At 47.0% G+C, this 19,983-nt stretch overlaps 1 protein-coding gene across 7 annotated transcripts in view; it reads right to left on the reverse strand.

Moving 5' to 3' along the window:
- The window catches only part of LOC144162530 (ATP-dependent RNA helicase DDX4-like), a 58,034-nt gene that overhangs the window by 3,765 nt on the left and 34,286 nt on the right, over positions 1–19,983 (reverse strand). Inside the window, exons 2-11 of one of the 7 annotated variants that reach the window (XM_077693100.1) lie at positions 18,955–19,004; positions 7,410–7,465; positions 6,889–6,934; positions 6,394–6,512; positions 6,211–6,339; positions 3,226–3,276; positions 1,771–1,845; positions 1,535–1,711; positions 691–777; positions 521–607 (exon numbers count right to left, since the gene is read on the reverse strand). In XM_077693100.1, coding sequence (XP_077549226.1) covers positions 521–607; positions 691–777; positions 1,535–1,711; positions 1,771–1,845; positions 3,226–3,276; positions 6,211–6,339; positions 6,394–6,512; positions 6,889–6,934; positions 7,410–7,465; positions 18,955–19,004 — 877 coding nt within the window. Of the gene's footprint in view, positions 1–520; positions 608–690; positions 778–1,534; positions 1,712–1,770; positions 1,846–3,225; positions 3,277–6,210; positions 6,513–6,888; positions 6,935–7,409; positions 7,466–18,954; positions 19,005–19,486; positions 19,544–19,657; positions 19,726–19,983 lie in introns of those variants that run through there. The other 6 variants (XM_077693103.1, XM_077693104.1, XM_077693102.1 and 3 more) reach the window with 6 other exon arrangements.

The following is a 19,983-nucleotide window of genomic DNA, read 5'->3' on the forward strand; positions in this document are numbered from 1 at the left end:
CCTGCATCACGTCCACGGGCACGTTTTAATTAAGTTGCTCACGAGATCAGTACGTGGGGGCATTCGCAGAAACTGCCGGCGATGCAGATTCGACAGTGCTACGGCAGCTCTTCTGTGATATCCCTCCGACGGTTACGTGGTCAGCTTTGTTTACACAAAATCCATCGTTTCGCGGCACCCGCTGAAACCGAAACTGCGACTGGCCGCATTGAAAATTCCTCTAATTAAACAACCGTCACACACTAGAGCAAATGAGGTTTCTACAGGTTATAAGTAGGTCACTAGCTACTTACCCCCCGAAAACAAGATGCAAAATTTTTGTGTCAGTGCCCCTTTAATGGCCTAGGGCTAAAATTGTGCGTATTCGAACGAACACCCATAGATCAGGCACCAGCAATTGCATCTTCCCCACCCCCAGAACCCATGATTTGATTTTTGTGGCACAAGTCTGACCTCCCCTCGCACCCATCCTGGGTGCAAGACGTCACACTCGACAACTGCCGCGGCCAACAGCACTCACCCCTCTTGGGGCGGTCCTCACTGTTGCCGGTGGGTGCATTGGTACAGTCCCTGCTCATGTGGCCTTCCTGGCCACATTTGAAGCACGCTGTGTGGGCAGAGCAGAACAACCACAGTCCCGCTCAGCGACACCCCACGGCAGTCGCACGCTCGACACGAAAGGACACTCACCACGGCTTCCTCCTCCTCCTCCTCCAGACGAATCGGCACTGGGGCAGTCCCTGCTCATATGCCCTTCCTGTCCGCACTTGAAGCAGGCTGCATCATGCGCAGAGAGAGAGACGACAACCTCACACAGGAAGTCCCCCCCACTGGTGCACCTAGCCGCCTAGACTCTCCAAGAGTAGCGCCATCAATCACTTTGCTTGGGAACACCAAACAGGCTTGGCAATTCGGTCTCAGTTAACGCCCCTCCATACTGCTCTTGTCTGCACCTAGATTAAGAAAGAAGCACCAATTGGCCCTCAATGAAAGCGGATGTGCTGCCATGTTTCGCTGCAGACTTCGCGACCACACTACAATGGCCCATTGGTACACCCATTAGATGGAGCTGCGTAGTTACTTTGCTTTCCAAGCTATGTCTTGGCCCCTCCCAGTGCTTTTGTCCGCTGCATAGTGAATGTGATCGACGGGCTTCATTTTCCTTGAGCTACTGAAGCGGAAGCTGCCACCGCAACAACGGTGCGTGAATACACAGTTTGCTGTGCAGAAAGCCCCAGTCGACAGCCAAACTATGCAGAAAGTGTGTGTAGGCATGCACAAATTTACTGCCCGAGACTGTTCCCGCTTAAACACTTGAGCCGAAAGCGAACAGGTTTTCTAAATCCGGCAGAAGCAGAAATAGGCAGCGGCACCCTTCAAAGTACAGTGCTACTTAAAGCGGCTGTTGCTGCAATCGAGGGGCTCTCAGAATAGTGACCTTGGTTAGAGCCTCAGTGGCTTGAGTTTTGCTTACAAAACAAGACTTCAACACCAGTTGCCCGATTCATTTGTCACCCCCTTGCAGCCCACTCACCACGATTGCCCCCTCCTCCTCCTCCAGACGAGTCTGCATTGGGGCACTCTCGGCTCATGTGCCCCTCTTGCCCGCACTTGAAGCAGGCACGGCTGCCTCCACGGCCCCCTCCACCCGAGGAGTCAGCGTTGGGGCACTCTCGGCTCATATGCCCCTCTTGTCCACACTTGAAGCAGGCTGCACAGACACACAGTTAACACCCGGGACCCCCTTTCACGGCCCCCCGACGGACCCACCTCTGCTCCGGTTGGAGGAATCAGCGTTGGGGCACTCGCGGCTCATGTGCCCTTCTTGGTTGCACTTGAAGCAGGCTGCACAGCAGACAGGCAAGGGAGAAGAGGAACAGTCACACACCACGAGGCAAGGAGGGGGATTGGCCTCAAGAGTTTAGAATGCAACCGGCGTGGAATGCATGCATGCAGCAACTCGTGGCCAAGCGTCTGTAGCTAAGGTGGCATTGTGCCCCCAGCTCGCAGAGGAGGCAAACCCCTCCTTCACGGCAGCCAAGCAGGCCGCGCAGCCTCCATGGCGACACACGCATCAGGCCGTCCCACTGACAGGGGTGCAACAGCCCTAACAGGATTTGGGGCAATTTTTGGAGCAGCAAAATCTCGGTTTGGGAGGCAGGAAATTCCAAATTTGGAGCACGTCACCGTAAAGAGATACCTTCGCTCTGGAGCACCAAATCCCAAATTTGGAGCAGCCACGGCCATGGCAGTTTTCCGCGCTGCCAAGCGAAGAAATCACCTGCCAAACTTCAGTGATATAGGTTGTATTCGCTGGCGTGGCACGGATGTGGGTAACCATGCGAGTACGCCATCACTGGTTACGTCTGGCTCCGCGAGATGGCGGAACTTGTCCATGCTAACCACACAATGTGTTTGATGTTGCAAACTGTCCCCCATCAAGCATAAAGCATGCCTCGACCCCAATGGGAGTGCAATTAACATGTCTGTTGGCACCACTGTTGAGAATCAGGCTGAAACGGGCCAGACGACACACGCCACCGAGTCTTTCTGCGAGGTGCGGGCACAAGCCATGCCATGTTTGTGCCAAAGCGGCACAGACATGGCAGTTTCCAGCATTGCAAAGCGGAGTAATTGATGGCTATACCTTTCAGCGAAAACCATCTACAAGAGCTCCCCTACATCACTCTCCCTAATGTAGTGTAAAGTAACCTAACCAACACAAATCGATCCCCAAAAACATAGTGTAAACCAGGAATGAAAATTACAACTGAATTTAGAGACGAAAAAAGATGGAAGCAAGAGGTGACTGGAACCACCGTCCATGGCATTGAGAAGTTAAGACAATCTCTACACAACACGTACACTGTGCTGCACCAATTTACACTTTAAAAAATGTCTAATACATGTCATCAGATGGCACTCTGAACACTGCGGGCAAACAAAACCGCCCAACTGCAAATGCACTAAAACACCAAGCAGCCCCAAAGCCCGGCACACACCCCTGCAACTGAAAACCACCACCCCACCCGCACACAACCAAGCGCAGATGTGCTACAAACAACAAGCACCCCAGAGTCTGGCTCCCCCGGTGCAACAAAAACAGGCCCCACGTGCTCGCAAGCGGGAAGGCAAGCGGGGCGCTGCTGTGCTACGAGGGCAGGGAGGGCAGCGCACACACAGGAACGGGGAGAGAAAAAGGCCCGCTGGCGTTTACCGCTTCACCTCTGCCACTCGTCCGCCGCCCACCAGAGTTCCAGCCCCCCGAAGAAGGGCCTGTGGGACCAACCAGGGCACAACACGCCACTGTAGCAGCCACACTTCCCAACCACCACTTCCCTCACTACGAGGAAAGCCTGGTTCACCTACAACACAACGCAGTGTCCCGCAAAACATTCCTTGTTCACCAGCTTGACCTGGGGCTCGCAAGACTTCAGTGGAACTACCGTTATTAATGCGGGCATAAAAACTACAAGGTAGGCCCGTGGAAGCCCACAAGCCCTCCCCTAAAACCCCGACATGCCTGCTCACAATTGTAATTTGAGCAACAATACGTTTAGTTAACACACTTTCGGTAAGGGAAAACACTGCTTTCAAAAAAAAAAAAAAAAAAAAAAAAAAAAAAAAAAAAAAAAAAAAAAAAAACCAACAGTTTTGAAAGTCACACACCATTTTGTAGTATGTGCGTTTGCCAAGTTTTTCCCACTGACAAGCACCCCGAAGTGAGTTAAATACTTTTGCTAGCCATAATAAAAAATCAGCACAAAAGAGCAAGGAGTGTAGAATATGGGGGGGGGCAATTTTCAGAACACACTGCAAACGCACTGCCAAGCACGGCCCTCTTGGTATCGTTAGATCAGCCGGGCGGTCCTCTTTCAGCTTTCAGTAGTCTCTTCCTCCATTCACACACAATCGGCAGAAAAAGACAGAAATGAAGCCTGCAATAGATGCTGATGTGCAATAGCCCCTCCAGTCGGGGTACGCTGAAACCTTGACTGGCCATTGCAGCGGCAACGCAAAACGGCAGCTGCCCAAACTGCAGAGTTCGTTTTCACTTTGTTCAGCCAAGTTTATGCTCAGTCATTTTACCTGCTGTGGAATTCAATGTTTACGATACCGCTACAGGAATGCCTCAGATCACGAGCCAGATTACAGGAAGCTGGGTGGCTCAAAAAGGTTATTGAACGCTTCATGGTGCACGCGACCACCGTGGCCCTTCTCCGCAATGTGCGACGCAGTTTGTGCATTCGTAATGACGTTCGCTAAGCGAACCCTTCGACTATGCAGCATTTACACAGTTATGCCGTGTTTGACAGCAGTCTCACTAGCCTTGGGAATGGAACGATGGACGCGTTTTAAAAGTGTTATGCCTTATTGTGCTACCAGTTACGATGAGAGTAGCAACTAATGCCTGTGACGTTAGATGTGACAGTAATACAGAATTCGCGAATCAATGTAGAATATGGTATTTCAAATCATGCACAAGAGGGATGTTTGCCGTGGCTTTTATAGCTATTGTTCAGACTGGTCTAAATTAGCAACAAGAAACTGTTCTCTGCATTAAAAATGGACCGTATGCCGTGGCATTTTCCAGTTTCAAGGGAAGCTTCAGTGCTCTCACTAATGGTTTCTGACGCGAGAACACCCTGCAGGAAAGCCAACTTCCTCTGACAATGATGAATGATCAAAGGTGAAGTGAAAGAAAATTCCTGCCATGGCTGGAACCGAATCTGGGTCCCTCACGCCATGAAGCCGGTGTCTATCCGAGTGCTCCATTTCGACATGGGCGAAACGGTCCGAACTCTGACAACCAAAGAATCGGTTTCAACAAAGCTTCGCAATCAACCATCATTGTCATTAGACGGACGGGTGCATGACTTTTGTTGTTTATAGTAATTCCCATGCACACATATATAGTCCCGCGCACATTGGCTGCGCTGGGAGAAATATTGGCCGACTTGAATTCACAAGCTTTAAAGTGGCTCATTTGTATCCTTAGGATGCTTTGGATATAAACCAGTGAACACCTGCAGGTATAAAGAGTACTATGTTACCGACAGGCAAGGTAAAAAAAAAACATTCCTTGCTATTGTTACAACTATGCATACAGAAGTGAAAGCAGCTTGCCTACAGGAAAAATTGTTATGCACTGGGCAAAGCCTGGGGCCCCTGTTATTTCTACACGCATGCACGAAGGGGCCTCCAGGGAGCCAATAATGCATCCCATGTGCACCAAATCAAAAGGCAGAGACCCCAGTGAGCGAGCAATGATAAAGGTGACCCAAAAGCGGCAGATGAGAGCTCGGACAATCTAGCGATACCAAAATGGCAGTGCCCAGTAGTGTTACTCCAGAGATGCAGCAGTTTGAAAATTGCCACCCAACCAACTTGCGCAACTATTTTGCCACCTCAGCCAACATTTTTCTGTGCAATTTGCAATTGCATTTGACCGGGAAGCTTTGGAAACTTCTGGTCATTCTTCACAATTCAGAGGTTGGCATTTAATTTGTCACACTTCAAATGGGCACCACTTTGCAACATGGTTCTTGTAAACACCAGTCCCAGTGTGTAGGTGGAATACCCACAGGGAAAGGGAGCAGGACTACCACTGTGTTGTGTAAAACACAAAGGGCACACCAAACATTGAGCTTCACCTTCAGCACAGACCGCCTGAAGATGTGCCCTGCCCAACCAGAGAGGACTAAAGGGGATTTATACAAGTTGGACTTCATTGGCACAGCAGCCAAGGATGTGACACGCCAGACACAAGGTTAAAAATAAGTTAAATTTAAACACTAGGGTAAAATCCAGAGGCGAAACGGTACCCTTGGAGAAACTTTGCACAAGGCACTGCAATGGCACGCTCAGAAAAGCGGTACAATCCAGAGGCAGCTCAGATGTGTACCGTGAGAAAAAGCCTTACAGAGGCCATGAAGAGAAAATAAGTTCGGCATAAAGTTGAAAAGTGCTTTTGCTCAATAACGATACCAACATATTGCAAACTTCAAACAAATAACAGATGTTACAGTTGAACCTTGTTACACAAGACACAGAAGAGACGCTTAGTTTTGATTGCATCACTTGAATGCCAGCGAGCAGTTAACTCACTGGCGAGCGCTGGCACATATGAAGTTGCCGGAATTTTGAGTGGTCCATAGCATGTTTAGTGCCTTCGCAGTCGCTGCAATGAAGGGGAAGAAGAGTGCTTACCCCGACTGGAGCCTCCTCCCCCTCCTCCTCCTCCCGAGCGGTCGCCGCCTCCAAAGCCCGAGGAGCTGCTCTCCTTCCAGCCCCCGCCGCCACCCGAGTCGTCCTCCTGCCAGGGGTCGTCTGCGGCGGCTGCAGCAGCAGCACTGTTGGTGTCCCCGGCCCCGTTGTTCCCGCTCCACCCACCCGTATTCCAGCCGGAATTGGCACCGGTGCTGGCCACCCCATTGCTGCTGCCGCTGGGCGCCCCCCAGCCAGAGTCCACCGCTGCCGCGGGCGCACTGCCCCCGGACGCCTCTCCCCAGCTGCAGCACAGAGACGCCAGCGGTCAGGGATCGCACTGCCCACGAGGCCCCGTGCATCGAAAAATGGTCAGCCAATGAGCAAGTGTGCGCCAAGTTCACTAGTCTGCAAAGTTAGTGGTGCTCAAGTCAAAAGCAAAAACCCCGGAAACACAGGTAAATGACAACAAATTTGACCTTCATTTTATTAAGCTGTGCCACTATGTGAATGTCTGGCAAAGTCCAGTAAGCATTCCCCCGGTGCCACTTGCCCCCATGCTACACCAAAGCTCCGCACAAGGTCAGCTCTGCCTCAACACAGGACTAACTGAAAGAGCAGCCAGTGACTGAGCGTGCCCAGGCTCGTTTCCCTCCCCCAACCAACCACCAAGGGACTCACCCAGAGGCCGAGTTGCTTGCTCCCCAGCCGTTGCTCGAACTCCCACCTGCACAGGAGTGGAGACACATTCAGACCCCTCTCCACCCTTACAGGGGAACAGGCCCTGTCAACCTCGAGGTGGCCATTATTTGCCGCTTCCCGCTGCACAGATGCACGCTGCACAGATGTGGTTGCTGCTCCCGGCTTCCATAAATGCCCCGTAACTGCTGGAGCCTGCAAGCTTCATTCGTGTGCAGCTACTCATGCATCGCCAATTCTGCACGCAAGCACTCTTGTAACAAACGCCAGCCGTGGTTCAGCGCTGTGCCCTGTTCATGTGTTGTACGCGTCTTTCTTCCACACCGGTGTAAGACCAGAGACGTGCCCAAGCTGATCCTGTACCTTCGTATAGGATCGGCTCTGGCAACACCAAGCCCACACAGACACAAAGCCCTTAGGTTCTCCAGAGGGACACAGAGACCACAGCGGATATGGCTGCCCAAGTGCCCCCCTGTCCACACACCGCCACCAGTGCAACTCACCAGGCTGTCTGTCGGCTGGAGCAGCGCCTCCCTTGGCTCCACGGCCGCGGCCAACCCTGTGGGCAGAGGGAGAGATGCCCAACCACTGTAAGCAGCCGCTCCCCGTACCTTTCCCGCCCCACAACTGGTGGCCGAGGACAATCACCCTGCCACAACACAAAGGCAGAAACCTCGACAGGCACGCGGGGCACACCAGATATTCTGCCAAAGCACCCCCCACCCCAGCTGGGGTGTGTCGACCCCTGGGGTCAGCCTCTGTGCCCAGTGCAAACGCACCCTGGAAAGCGATAATCGGAAGCGCTGCACCAGGCGAGGGACCGAAACACGACAACCAGGGTGTCTACCAATGCTACATTTTAAAATTCCCCGACTTTTCCAGGTTTTCCCGACAATTCCAAGCATAATCCCTGACTGATATGCCTGCTCAACAAACACTGCAAACACAGATTGCGAGCCATCCAGTGGTAAAAAAAGGACAGGGCACTTGCATTAACTGCCGAACACACTACTCGATTACAATCCGTTGCTCGTAAGGACCCTTTTTTTTTCTGCATTTTTCATGAGCTTTTGCATTTTCAATGCAAGTTCTCTTACAAGAGCAGCAGTTCTCTTCTTTCTTCAAAGTCCCACAAATACAACCATTCCTTCATCACCACCACCGTCGTCATCATCATCACCAACAGCCCATTTAGGTCCACTGCAGGATGAAGGCCTCTCCCATGGACCTCCACCCGCTCCTGTCCTGCGCTGCCCAAGTCCATCCTTTTCCCCCGCATTTCCCTATTTCATCCCTCCATCGTGTTATTGCCCTTCCCGTTCTAGTCCTGTCTCTGGGTGCCCATTCTGTTAACCTCTTGGCCCACTTCTTTTTCTTTATTTTAAGTGATACCCTCTACTCGAGTTTGCTCCCTGATCTAAAATGCGAAGTGTTCCTCTGTCATTACCCTGTCCAGGACCGTAAGTGTTACTCGTATCATTATTCGCTTCATGGCCCATTGGACAGCATTCAGTTTGACATTGCCGGTAGAGCACATTTGTCAAACTTTCTGTTTAGGGATAGAGGTAGCTTACTTGTCATTATTTGTGAGTGCTTGCTAAGTGCACCTCAACCCATTGCTATTCTGCACCGGATTTATTTTTTATGGTTGGAATCAGCACTGACCACCTGTCCGAGGTAGTTATATTCTTCAACTTGTTCAGGTGTTTCGTTAGGGCGCATTCAGCATGTTTGTTACATCATTACTTCAGATTTATTCATATTTATTTTTGTTTGATGGTCCCACTTTCTGATTGTAGTTCGAGCATTTTTGCACGTGTTCTGCAGACTCATTGAGTAAGACCACGTGGTCTGCAAACCTGAAATGGCTCAAGTATTCCCCGTTTATCCATAGACCTGCATTTTCCCAGTCAAGCTTCCTAAATAGCCCCTCCAGACATGCTGTGAACAATTCTGGTGAGATGGGATCTCCCTGTCATAGTTCCTTTTAGGTTCGGGAACCTTTTGGTTTGCTTGTGAAGGACTATCCTGCCTGTACATCCCTCATATTTCGTCTAGGAGCCTTACATTGGTTTCCTCATTTCTTGGTTCTTTAATGCTTCTAATACTGCTGTGGTGTCTATTGACTCAAATGCTTTTTCATAGAATATAAATGTCATGTCAACAGGTTTATTATACTCTGTGGATTTTTCTATTACTCGATGACATGATGTGATTCATTATAGGGTATCCTTTTCTAAACCCGGCCTGATCCTTGGGTTGTTGGAAATCTAGGCTGTCACTTATGCACTTCACTATTACTCTGGTAAACACCTTGTATACAGTTGACAGGCTGCTTGGTCTGCAATTCTCAAGGTCTTTGGTGTCCTTTTTGTGAATCAGAACTATGTCAGCGCTTTTCCATGCTTTGGGCAATCTAGAGTCCTTAAGCATTCTGAGATTAGTTTAGCAAGCTTTTCCACAATGACATCTACAGCTGAACCAGATTTGGGAGCAGCTTTTGGAGCAGCGAAATTTCGATTTTGGAGCAGTAAGAACCTTGATTTGGAGCAGAAGAACGACATTTATTATGTCACCTTGGGAGCCTAAAAAGTCACATTCTTGGCCTCTCGGGGGGGGGGGGGGGGGGGGGGGGGGGAAGGAAGAAGGGGGAGGAGGGGGAAGGGGGAGGAGGAGGAAGAGGAGAGAGTGCGCTTTTTAATCGGTTTTAAACGTACATAACACTGAAACAACCTTTCAATAAATTTTTTCTCCCTGAGTATCACAAGGAACGAACTAAACTACCTTTCAAACCATTTTTTCATTCTTGGGCTCTATGCATAGATAACGCGGAGTTCCGTTGAAACTATCAAATTAAACAGTGATTTTAAGAAATTTTTATTATCCCGTGAATGCCGAAGTTGTTATTTATGTAATCCCAGACTCGGCGTTACGCACAACTAAGAGCCACGGCAAAAGTTGCGCAAGGCGAGGTGACAGTCGTCGCACCCTACCAGCCCTCCCATTTCAAGCCCCAAGGTGGGCATGCACTACGATTGTAATTAGAGTATTGGTATGTTTTGGCATCAAATTTATTTTGGCATTAAATTTCAATTCAGATAGATGAACCATTATTACTCGCGTGCTATAATAACCCGTCCTGCTATCGGACACTGCTTGAATATTTGGCGGTAATGCAGCCTGCGCCGCCACTTCTGCAGTGTCCATCGTCCCACTCCCGCCGCTCGCATGCTCACTGTCAACAGCAACAATAACTGCGTTTTATAACGCCGTAATGAGTCCAAAATTTCACTTCAAGCACGCACCGTGCCTCACACTCAAGGCCAAAACACGGCGATATTGTGGGTACCCCGTTGTTTTTGATGAACCCCCGTCTTTCGAGTCGCGTAACTTCCCGCAATAGGTCAAACGACTAAATGTAAACCCGGCCACCCCCATAAGCAAAACCGCGGTAGAAATCGGCGAAGAGCAGTCTGCCTGAACCACGAGAAACTGCTTCGCCCAGCGGCCATGTTTTCCAATCTTCACCCCACCAACATGGCGGCGCCCAGTAATGTCGTTCTGGAGGTGCGGTGCTCCCAAAATTGCTGTTTTAAAATCAACTCGCACAAGTAGTTTGTGGAAACTTTATATGGGAAAACTTTAAAAATTCACACAATACAACATGTGCAACCCGACATTGTGACTTTTGAAAAATCTATCCCGTGGGCAATTTTATGCGGGTTTTTTTATCAAATGATCAATCAATTAAACCTTTACAAACAGCATCACCTTCAAGGTGCTCGAAAATTATGCCGTCAGTAAGCATTTTCCCCTACTGAAATTGACGGGAGCGTTAAAATCTTTGGCTCTCATATTCTTTCGGAGCAGTTTGGCGCAATTTTTGCAATTTTCAAGCTTTTGGAGCAGCCTGGCGCAGAAAAACGAATTTGTATCAAAACTGCGCAATATGCGCAGCTGTCTCACCCCTGCCCTCCTCTAAAAGGCAAATGGTTTTCACCCCTGCCCTCCTCTAAAAGGCAAATGGTTATGTTGTGACCTCCAGCTTTTCCTCTTTTCATGCTCTTGAGAGCCTTTTCAATTTCGTCTTTGGTTATGAGTGGGACTTTGTGAGCCAAGCCTGTACTCTTAGTTGTTTCCCCTGGTGTAACGTCACATGAATATAGCCTGGTGTAGAATCATTCCGCTACTTTTATTATCTCGTAAATGTGTGTAATGCTACCCTACTCGTCTTTCAGTGCGTACACTGATTTTGCTTATAGCTAGCCTCCTCTTGGTTGCTCTTAAGCTTCCTCCTATTTCATGTTGTACGCACAAATGTTTGCATTAAATTGAATTAGCAGGGCTGTCGAAATTAGCAGATGTAAAACACTGTACTCACAATTTCATGTTCTTACATTTGGAAACAAGTTCCTTTGTTTTCGGTGTTGGTTTTCCAGTTTGTTTCCTGCATGCTGCTTCTCCCACAGCTACTGCAGGGTTCGTGACTGCTGTTGTCAGATTGTTATTTTGCATGTCAACATTGTCTTTGTTCTCATCAATTAAAAGTGCGAATTTGTTCTGAACGGTTATTTTAGCTCCTGCATCCTGGCTCTACCCGACTCCTCTTTTGGGATTCCGCCTTATTATACACCTAACAACCATCCTATGATTCCTGCTCCGAATCTTGGCTAGTAGCTCCATGTCCCGACTTCCTGTTCAATTCATTCTTCCATCTTCTGTTAGCACTACGGACAATAGGTCCTTTGACCATCCAGAGAATTTGTAGCATCATCTAGCTTGTGCGTAGGGCTGTGCCAGCAGTTGGCAGTCAGTTGGGAGATAGTAACCGTCTCAGTTTCCATGACCGAGCCATATTTTTGAAGAATTTCCTGCCGATTCCCCGACTCTTCCAGATGTGCCCGAATTCCCTGACAATTCCAGGTCTTCCCTGTTTTCCAGGTTGGTAGACACCCTGACAACACACTGAGCCCCATGTGTCCACTTGTGTTTCAGCCCCTCACCTTATGCAGCACTGCCACTCACCCTGTACCGCCTGCGGCTCTACCCGTAACTGTGCACACCTGGCAACACCAAGCGCAGTGCTGCGGCCACCCACTCCAAAGGGCATCTTTGCACAGCACCCAACCAGTAGGAGGCCCCCCTCACGCTGCCACGCAGCAGCCGCAGTGCCAGTATTGGCAGTGGTGACCACAGTGCAGTTTTAGCTAGCTATTGTGTGCAGCACCTGCAAACCACAGCTTAAGCCCCCTCAGAGAACAGTTAATCACAGCTCGCTGAAGGCTGAACATCAATTTCCATTTCCAACGCAACACAGAAGTAAACCCCCCATTGCAATGATGAGAGGCTGGTTAATATTCACAGCTATTCAAACACCACGAGTGGGAAAATAAATAAGTCAAGTTCAAAAGACACCGCACCACCCTTTTATCTGGCAGGTCCCATTTTCCCTCCCCAAAGACGACACACACGCAGCCGCTATCTTTTATCTCCCCCACTCTACAGGAATGTTTATTTCATCCCACGCGACCTCGACAGCTACAAGAGGCAACAACCTCCCATCATCACGAAGCAGTTCCTAAGAAAAATTAAGCGGAAAAATAAGTTGTATCAATCATTCATGCGGTGTCGCGACTTAGACAAGTGGAAGGAATACAAGCAATTCAGGAATAAATTAAACAAAGAAATGGAAAAAGCAAAGAATGAATACTATCATCGCATATTTGATACGGACTGCCTTCGCAGAAGTGAAAATGTCTGGAAAAGGCTAAATGAAATCTTGAATCCTAAAACTGCTAGTCAAATAGAAGAAATCAATATAGATGGAAAGGTTACAAAAGGAAAAGAACTTGCCAACATGTTTAATGACTTTTTTCTAGAAATAGGAAACAGAGTAGATGATGACCAAATCATGCCAGATATTTCGCCTCTAACAGAAACTTTATTCCTGACGCCTACATGTCCCTCCGAAGTTAGCAACATTTTCTTGAACCTAAAAAATAGCCGCAGTAGGGATGCAGACGACTTGGAAATCAAACCAATTAAATATGTTATGGATCTGTTGACCCCTGTATTAACCCACATTTTTAATTTGGCACTGTCGACTGGTACATTTCCAAAGGGCATGCAGGTCGCACGGGTAACAATCGTACATAAAGGAGGCGACAAATACCAAATGGGAAACTATCGACCAATTTCTATTCTTCCGGTGTTTTCTAAAGGTCTAGAAAAAATATTTAACGCCCGTATAGACAACTTCACCCGGAAACATGACCTCCTAACTGAATGCCAACACGGCTTTAGAAAGAAGCGCTCAACTGAAAGTGCTTTATCCGTGCAAAAAGAAGCCATCCTCGAAAACTTTGAGAGAAAGGAGCTGACGCTAGGCCTCTATCTCGATTTCAGTAAGGCGTTTGACAGAGTAAACCATACATTACTGCTGGTAAAACTGGAAAGATATGGCTTCCGGGGACTGGCCTTGAATCTTCTATGTTCTTATTTAAAGCAACGTGTTCAATTCGTTGAAATCAATAACGTTAGATCTACAATAAAACCAGTTAAAAATGGGGTGCCACAAGGCAGTATCTTGGGGCCAATTCTTTTTCTATTCTATGTCAATGACATTACGAAACTCGAAAAAAAGTGCAAGTTTATTATATACGCGGACGACTGCACTGTATTTGTGCCTGGTAAAGATTTAACAAGTATTGTGCCCCTGGCTAGCTCAGTTTGCTGCAAACTTAAAGAATGGTCACACTCGAACCACCTTGTCCTTAATGAAACAAAAACTAAATGTGTTGTTTTTCGAGCACCAGGAATCCTTCCCACCTTGCCAGATACTATTACACTAGGCCCTTACAAAATCAATGTAGCAAAGCATGTGAACACTCTCGGCGTTGTGTTTTCAGAGCACATGACCTGGAATGAGCACATTAATCATTTGAGCTCGAAGCTGCAAAAGATTGTCGGTACCCTTAGAAGACATCGTTACGTGTTGCCCCAAGCTATAAAAAGACTACTTTACCAGTCATTGTTTAACTCGCAACTAAATTATTGCTCGTTAATTTGGGGAACCACCACTGCCCAGAATCTGCAAAAACTAACACTATTACAGAAGAAAGCAGTTCGGGCCGTTGAAAATGTTCCCTACCTGGAACACACCAGAGTTGTTCATTAAAAATAAAATTATAAAAGCTCCTTTCATATACGCATATAAGGTAATCCAAAGCTACAAAAGGGCAGTACAAGGAAATTTGGACTCTTTCTTATGTTTAGCAAACTTACGTGCGAGTGAATCTGTATATTCTTACAGATACCAACCACCATGGCAAATACCGTTTTCCCGCACCAACTACGGTCAGCAACGACTGTGTCATACATTACCTTACATACTAAATAATTTTCACCGTCATCACAGGGAAGTCATGACCTTAAGCAAAGCTCATATACAGGAACTTTTTGTAGCAGACATGCATTAATTACGGCAATGATTAAAAAAAAAAAAAAAAGGCTAAGATACGCGCAAATATATGTCTGTGGCTTTGAAATAACATGAGTATGCCAGAAATGTGTCTTTCAATTTTTATGCTTCATTTCTGTTGTTGTATTTGAGTGTTTGCAATTATGTTTTAATTTTGAGGACCCGTGATCAAAACGCATGCGTTTGTGTTTGTGTATTTTATTGTAATTATTTTACTTCCTTTGAGCGTCGACCTGTCACGACCGTGTGGGAGACCGGAGCTTTGTCAAGCCGTAAACAAGCGGCTTTTTCTATGGCCACACCCCCTTTTTCACTGGATGCTGTACTGGTGAAAATAAAAACATGATTGATTGATTGATTGATATTTCTGTTGTACACAACAGCTGGGCTCCACCCAGAGCATTCCTTAAGGGGGAATGATTACAGTGTAGTATTAGTTTTATGACCAACACTTGTCTATTGTTCCTCCAAAAATGGTTCATTATTTTTTATCTCGGGAACTAATTGACCAACTAAAAAAATGATGACATATTTGAAATCAGTGGAGGAAAAGCAGCAAGGCTGACCAGTTTCAGTTTATTTAAAAATTAAAAAATTTTTGTAAGAGCAGTGTCCCCCCTTAAAGGAGCCATGAAGACAACACAACTTCGTGTTATTAGAAAGATTTCGTGTTTTATAGTGCCCCCAACGCTTGTCCAAATGCAAACGATGCTTTATTCACTGAGAAATTAATTTCTTGGTACTGTTCCACGAGCAGAATTTTCACAGGAAAAACTATTCAAATTAAGAGTAAAGTGGGACCTAACGAAATGCTTTTTTGGGCAATTTTTCAGTCCCAAAGACCCATTTGCCCCCTTAAAACAAGGACTGCACTGGAAAAAAATACCGTGCACACACACTGGCTTTGTTGGAAAAATTAACACCACTGTCCCAACCTTTGTACGAACTGCCAAAAGGGAATGGCTGCTGGGAGCTTGCCACTCAGTGATGTTAGCAGTGAATCTGGGCTGCTAACCACCGTGGCATTCACACAATGAATGTCCCACATATGCTGTAGAAGCAGCCTGAATTAAAGGGGCAGACAACAGATTTGACGAGTACATGTTCAATAGCTCACATGAAAGTCAGCGTTTTATCTAGTGGAATAAAGAAATTTTATTTTGGCACTAAACTTTCCGAAATCTGAAGCACTGTGAAGCTGAATGTTTAAACCATGCAATATGGGAAGCAGATTTTGCATTTTGTTTCAGTAGTTGCTTAATTAGTATTATTTTTCATTAGTTAGCAGGAGTTTCAAACTTCGAAGTTAAAATTAATGTGATTGCAAAAAAAAAAAAAAAGAAAACTGCTTCCCACATTCCAGTCTTCACAACTTCTGTTGTCAGTCATGCCTCGCTGGTAATCTTGAATAGTTTGTTTCATATTGTTCTTAAGAACAACCAAGGAAAATTTTTAAATGGACTTGGAATCTAGTTACCCCACATCAGCTAAAACTGAACAAGCCCACAAAGTTTCGTCAAAATTGATTGGAAAAAAAAAAAAAAAAATCAAGACCAGCATGCCCTATAAGGGGTCCATAAAGGCAGGATACCAGTTTTGTTCCTTAAACACACTGCTCTGTTCCGATAACGATACCAATTTCATCTCAAACTTAAAAATAATTGGGGTACTGAAAATGAAGTAGTGCTAACTGTTCAGCCACTTCCTGGTGATTATCGGTGACATCACAGAATCTTGTCAACGCGATTGGCTGCCAAAGCCACCGCCAGGAATACATGCTAATCACAGACTACTTTCCAGCCAATCTTTAGCCCTTCCATGACAGCGGCCTCTGGTTGTTTGATTGCATCCCTTCAATGCCCATAATACCTCATGGCCATATAACGTCAGTTTTTTTTTTTTTTTTTCGGAGGCTGGAATAGAGCGAGTTTTCAACTCAAACTGAACAAACTTGCGTTCTGCCCCACGACCCATTTATGCAGTGATGGGCAACGTTCTCCCCACTAGGTTGACCGTAAGCCCACCCCTTCACAAGCTAGTTAAACTAGCTTGGGAAAGGGTGTGCAAAACAAATCAAAGCCACCTAAAATTGCTGCATCTCCTCGAGCGGACTTGATGTAGTCTCGCTGTCCGAGAAGAACTTTTGCACAACGGGAACGCAAGTAGCACACACCACAGCTTTGAAACCACGGTACACTTCCACAGTATGGATAACCAAGCTGTTTCTAATGATAACTGATGTTTAACGAAGCAAGGCCAACATGGGCAAAGAGCGCCAAAAACGAGTTATTGCATAGGTGATACAAGCGTAAATACTAAAACCTGCCAGTAAAACAAAGTGAAAAAAAAAAAAAAAAACCAAAGACCGGCGTATCGGGTCAGGATGATTACGCATGATATGATAAGAGCTGCTGAAATTCTATCTCAGCTACAAACTTCAGAACACATTGACTAGAAACGGTTCGCTAGCTAAAAAAAAAAAAAAAGTTTCTACCCCCACGGCAACAACCCCAGAAAGGGCACTTCAATGAACATACCGCCCCATCCAGCCTTAGCAGCAGAGCTTTAAAGGGCACCCCCACTGCCGACAGACTACCCACAAAAGCTGTGAAAGGCACAAGTAAAAACCTGTCACTTGAATGTGGGCAGTATTTTACGAAGCTGTTTCAACAGCCGCAAATATTGCCAGGCTTCAAGAAGAATAGACATTGTGCGAGGATATCCTGTCAGGCAACAACCTAAAGCACATTTTTTGAAGCGCATTGCTACAGTTCGAAAACCACCTGCCTTCACAACCAAGCATCTATTTTGCCAAAACCACAAAGGATTCAGGCAAGAAGTGCCCAATGACCAAAGTTGTGAACACTTGCAAATGCTCAAACAGAATTGCTCCAGAAAGGAGTGCCTTAGTTCTCTCAGTTCTTGCAAGAAGCAAGTAACTACGAACATACGGCAGAGTAAAGGGGTGCAACCATGTATGCAAAAAAAAAAAAGTCACAATTGAAACTGAATCCGAACCACCGCCAAAACTCCCTCCCCAGGAAGGTATGACTGTATGCACTTTGAATGCTGAATTGATTTCGCAGCTGTTGCACGAGTCAACTTACAGCAGTGAAAATGGGCTCTGTAAACTAGACGAAATCACTACAGTTACATTTGAACAGTGACTGGAAGCGGTTTGGACGGTTGGGTGACAATCAAGAAAACGCTGTTCTCGCTGCAATACTGAGTGGGCAGCGTGGAGATTTATCTGGATTGAGCTAGAGTTAGTCCGATCGCCTGTAATTAGTAATGATTAAGACATTGCAGCGATTGTGGCTAGTCAGAGCATGGTAGCAGTTGGGTGAAAAATCAAGAAAAGGCTGTTCTTGAGTTGAGTTTTCTCTGAACAGAACTTCAGTGACAGCTGCAGTTCCGTCTGGATGGAACAGCAGCTGTACACGGACCACAGCATTATAAAAAAAGGCAAGAGGTTCAACAAATAAAGTACGCAGAAGCTTGTACTCTAGGCATGAAATTTTGAAAAGTTGTGGTCGACTGCCTTTGAGAGCCTTTGGCATAACATTTTTTATCACATTGTTCTGAGAAACATCTCGCACAAGGCTACAACACAAGAAACAGCACTGAATAGCAGCACCGGTAAAACCCATCTCGATATTTGCCCCTAACCTGGGAACTGCATTCCCGCATATGCAAACATTTTTTCCTGTAGCCTCGAGTCACCGCTCAAGAATTTGCCTCAGTGCTTTCTATGCCCCGCGGGCTACGGAGTTATTTTCCTGATCGAGAAACGCCCGCTCATCCCCTTTGCGAGTATGAAACGCGCCGGCCGGTCCATAATTTAGCCATAATATAGCCAGAGCGTGTAAATATTGTGCAACTTGAAGGGGTGTTCGAAATGACAGCTGGCAGTTCTTGGGGAGGGGGGGGGGGGGGGTGCAGGCTAGAGAACCCGCGTAAACATTTCTGCCCTCGAACGTTGAGGTCACCCATTGTGTTTAGGCTAGCGGTTAGGTAACAATCGCATCAAGGCACAAACTAACGCAGCGCGAACAGCACTGCCGTACGCCATTTCGCACCGCTGAACCGAAAAACAGCAGGAAGCCGAAAATGCAAAGTACGCCAAATTAAGCGGGCCAAAAAATAAACCATGCTGTTGCTTTAATAACCTTACGCGGTAATTGGCAACAACCAGCTGCCGGGCGCGACTATCTATGCAAGCCAGGACATAACCGCTTCTCGGCTAAGAAAAAAAAAGGGGGCGGCGAACTGGGTTCTAAACAATGGTGAATGAGCCGATAAGCATGCCGGAACAGGTTATAGCTACGTAAATCCTAAACTATGAACGTTCACGGCGACAAAGAACGGGGCGAAAAACACGGCGAAAAATTCAACTTGAGCAAATAGGCTACAATAGTTCCACACAAAGTGGTAAAAAACATGCCGTCCGTTTTCAAGCACTCATACTTGGCAGAAAATAACGGTGCGCAAATGAAGGGTTAAGTTACGGAGCGCGTTTCGACGCGCACAAAACGCCGCGTACACGGCTAGGGTTTCAGTCGACTCACCCGAAGCCGCCAGCAGAGAAGCCCGCCGCTGCGGTGTCTGCCATTTTGTCCTGCAGAGAACAAAACAACGCGGAAATCAGACACACCGCCTGCACAGCAGACGACACTTGGCGAGCGAACGCGTTCGGAACGCCAACTGACAGCGCGCCCAAGACGCTACCTGACAGCGCGTTCGAAGCAGTCCCTCGAACACGAACACTTCGAACGCACCCAGCCTATTTAAACCGCAATATCTGCACTGCTGTCAATAAGCATGCAACGGTAATAACTGCGGCCAAGGCGCGCCGTGCGCACGCAACTTGCTGGAAGAAAAACGCCGAACGCCACAATGGAACTATTTGGAACCACGTGTTGACGGTACAAAATTCTAACACGTCGCAGTAATGGAGACTGATTGGCTGGGGTGAGGGCGGAGAAAAGGAATTTAGGCAGGTAAAGTAACCTAATAATTAAGTGCTCGGGCTTTTTAGCCTGTTTTCTGGGAGAACTAGCACGAGGCGCGCGCCTGCACGGAACGTTGCGAAGGCCTAACCCTGTTCTGCAGAAACACAACAAAAAAAACGGCTCCGTTAAACACGGACGCAATTATTTACGCGGCCACAAGTTAACAATAATGCCGAAACTGAGAACCAAGTTTCGCAGCGAGTTAAAAATAGACGCAAACACGACAAAGAACGGCAGCCGCGGAAAGTTGCACCCTCACCTGTCAGTGTTCGGTTGTAGAATGAAGTGTGCGTTTCGAGGCACAATATCACGTGGTTGCTAGGAGGGCGCTCGCATCACCGCTGTTTCACGCTTTGTACGTGCGCGAAAGAAATTATTCCGCTCCCAAAAGGCCAACAAAATTCTTCAAACTTGAACGTAATTTTTATTTTGTGTTCTTAGGTCTCACAAAAACATAAAGCGATCATATTTTTTGCTAGTTAACACAACTACCTAGATTTTGAAGGCTGAACTTTTTTTTGTTTAAAAAAACAAACACTACAACAAACAATTTTGAAGTGAAGGGAGGGAGAAGACATCCGTATA

The sequence above is a fragment of the Haemaphysalis longicornis genome, unplaced genomic scaffold (genome assembly GCF_048455015.1).
Source record: "Haemaphysalis longicornis isolate Haplotype H1 unplaced genomic scaffold, Haemaphysalis longicornis Haplotype H1 scaffold_12, whole genome shotgun sequence".
Taxonomy (NCBI): Eukaryota; Metazoa; Arthropoda; class Arachnida; order Ixodida; family Ixodidae; genus Haemaphysalis; species Haemaphysalis longicornis.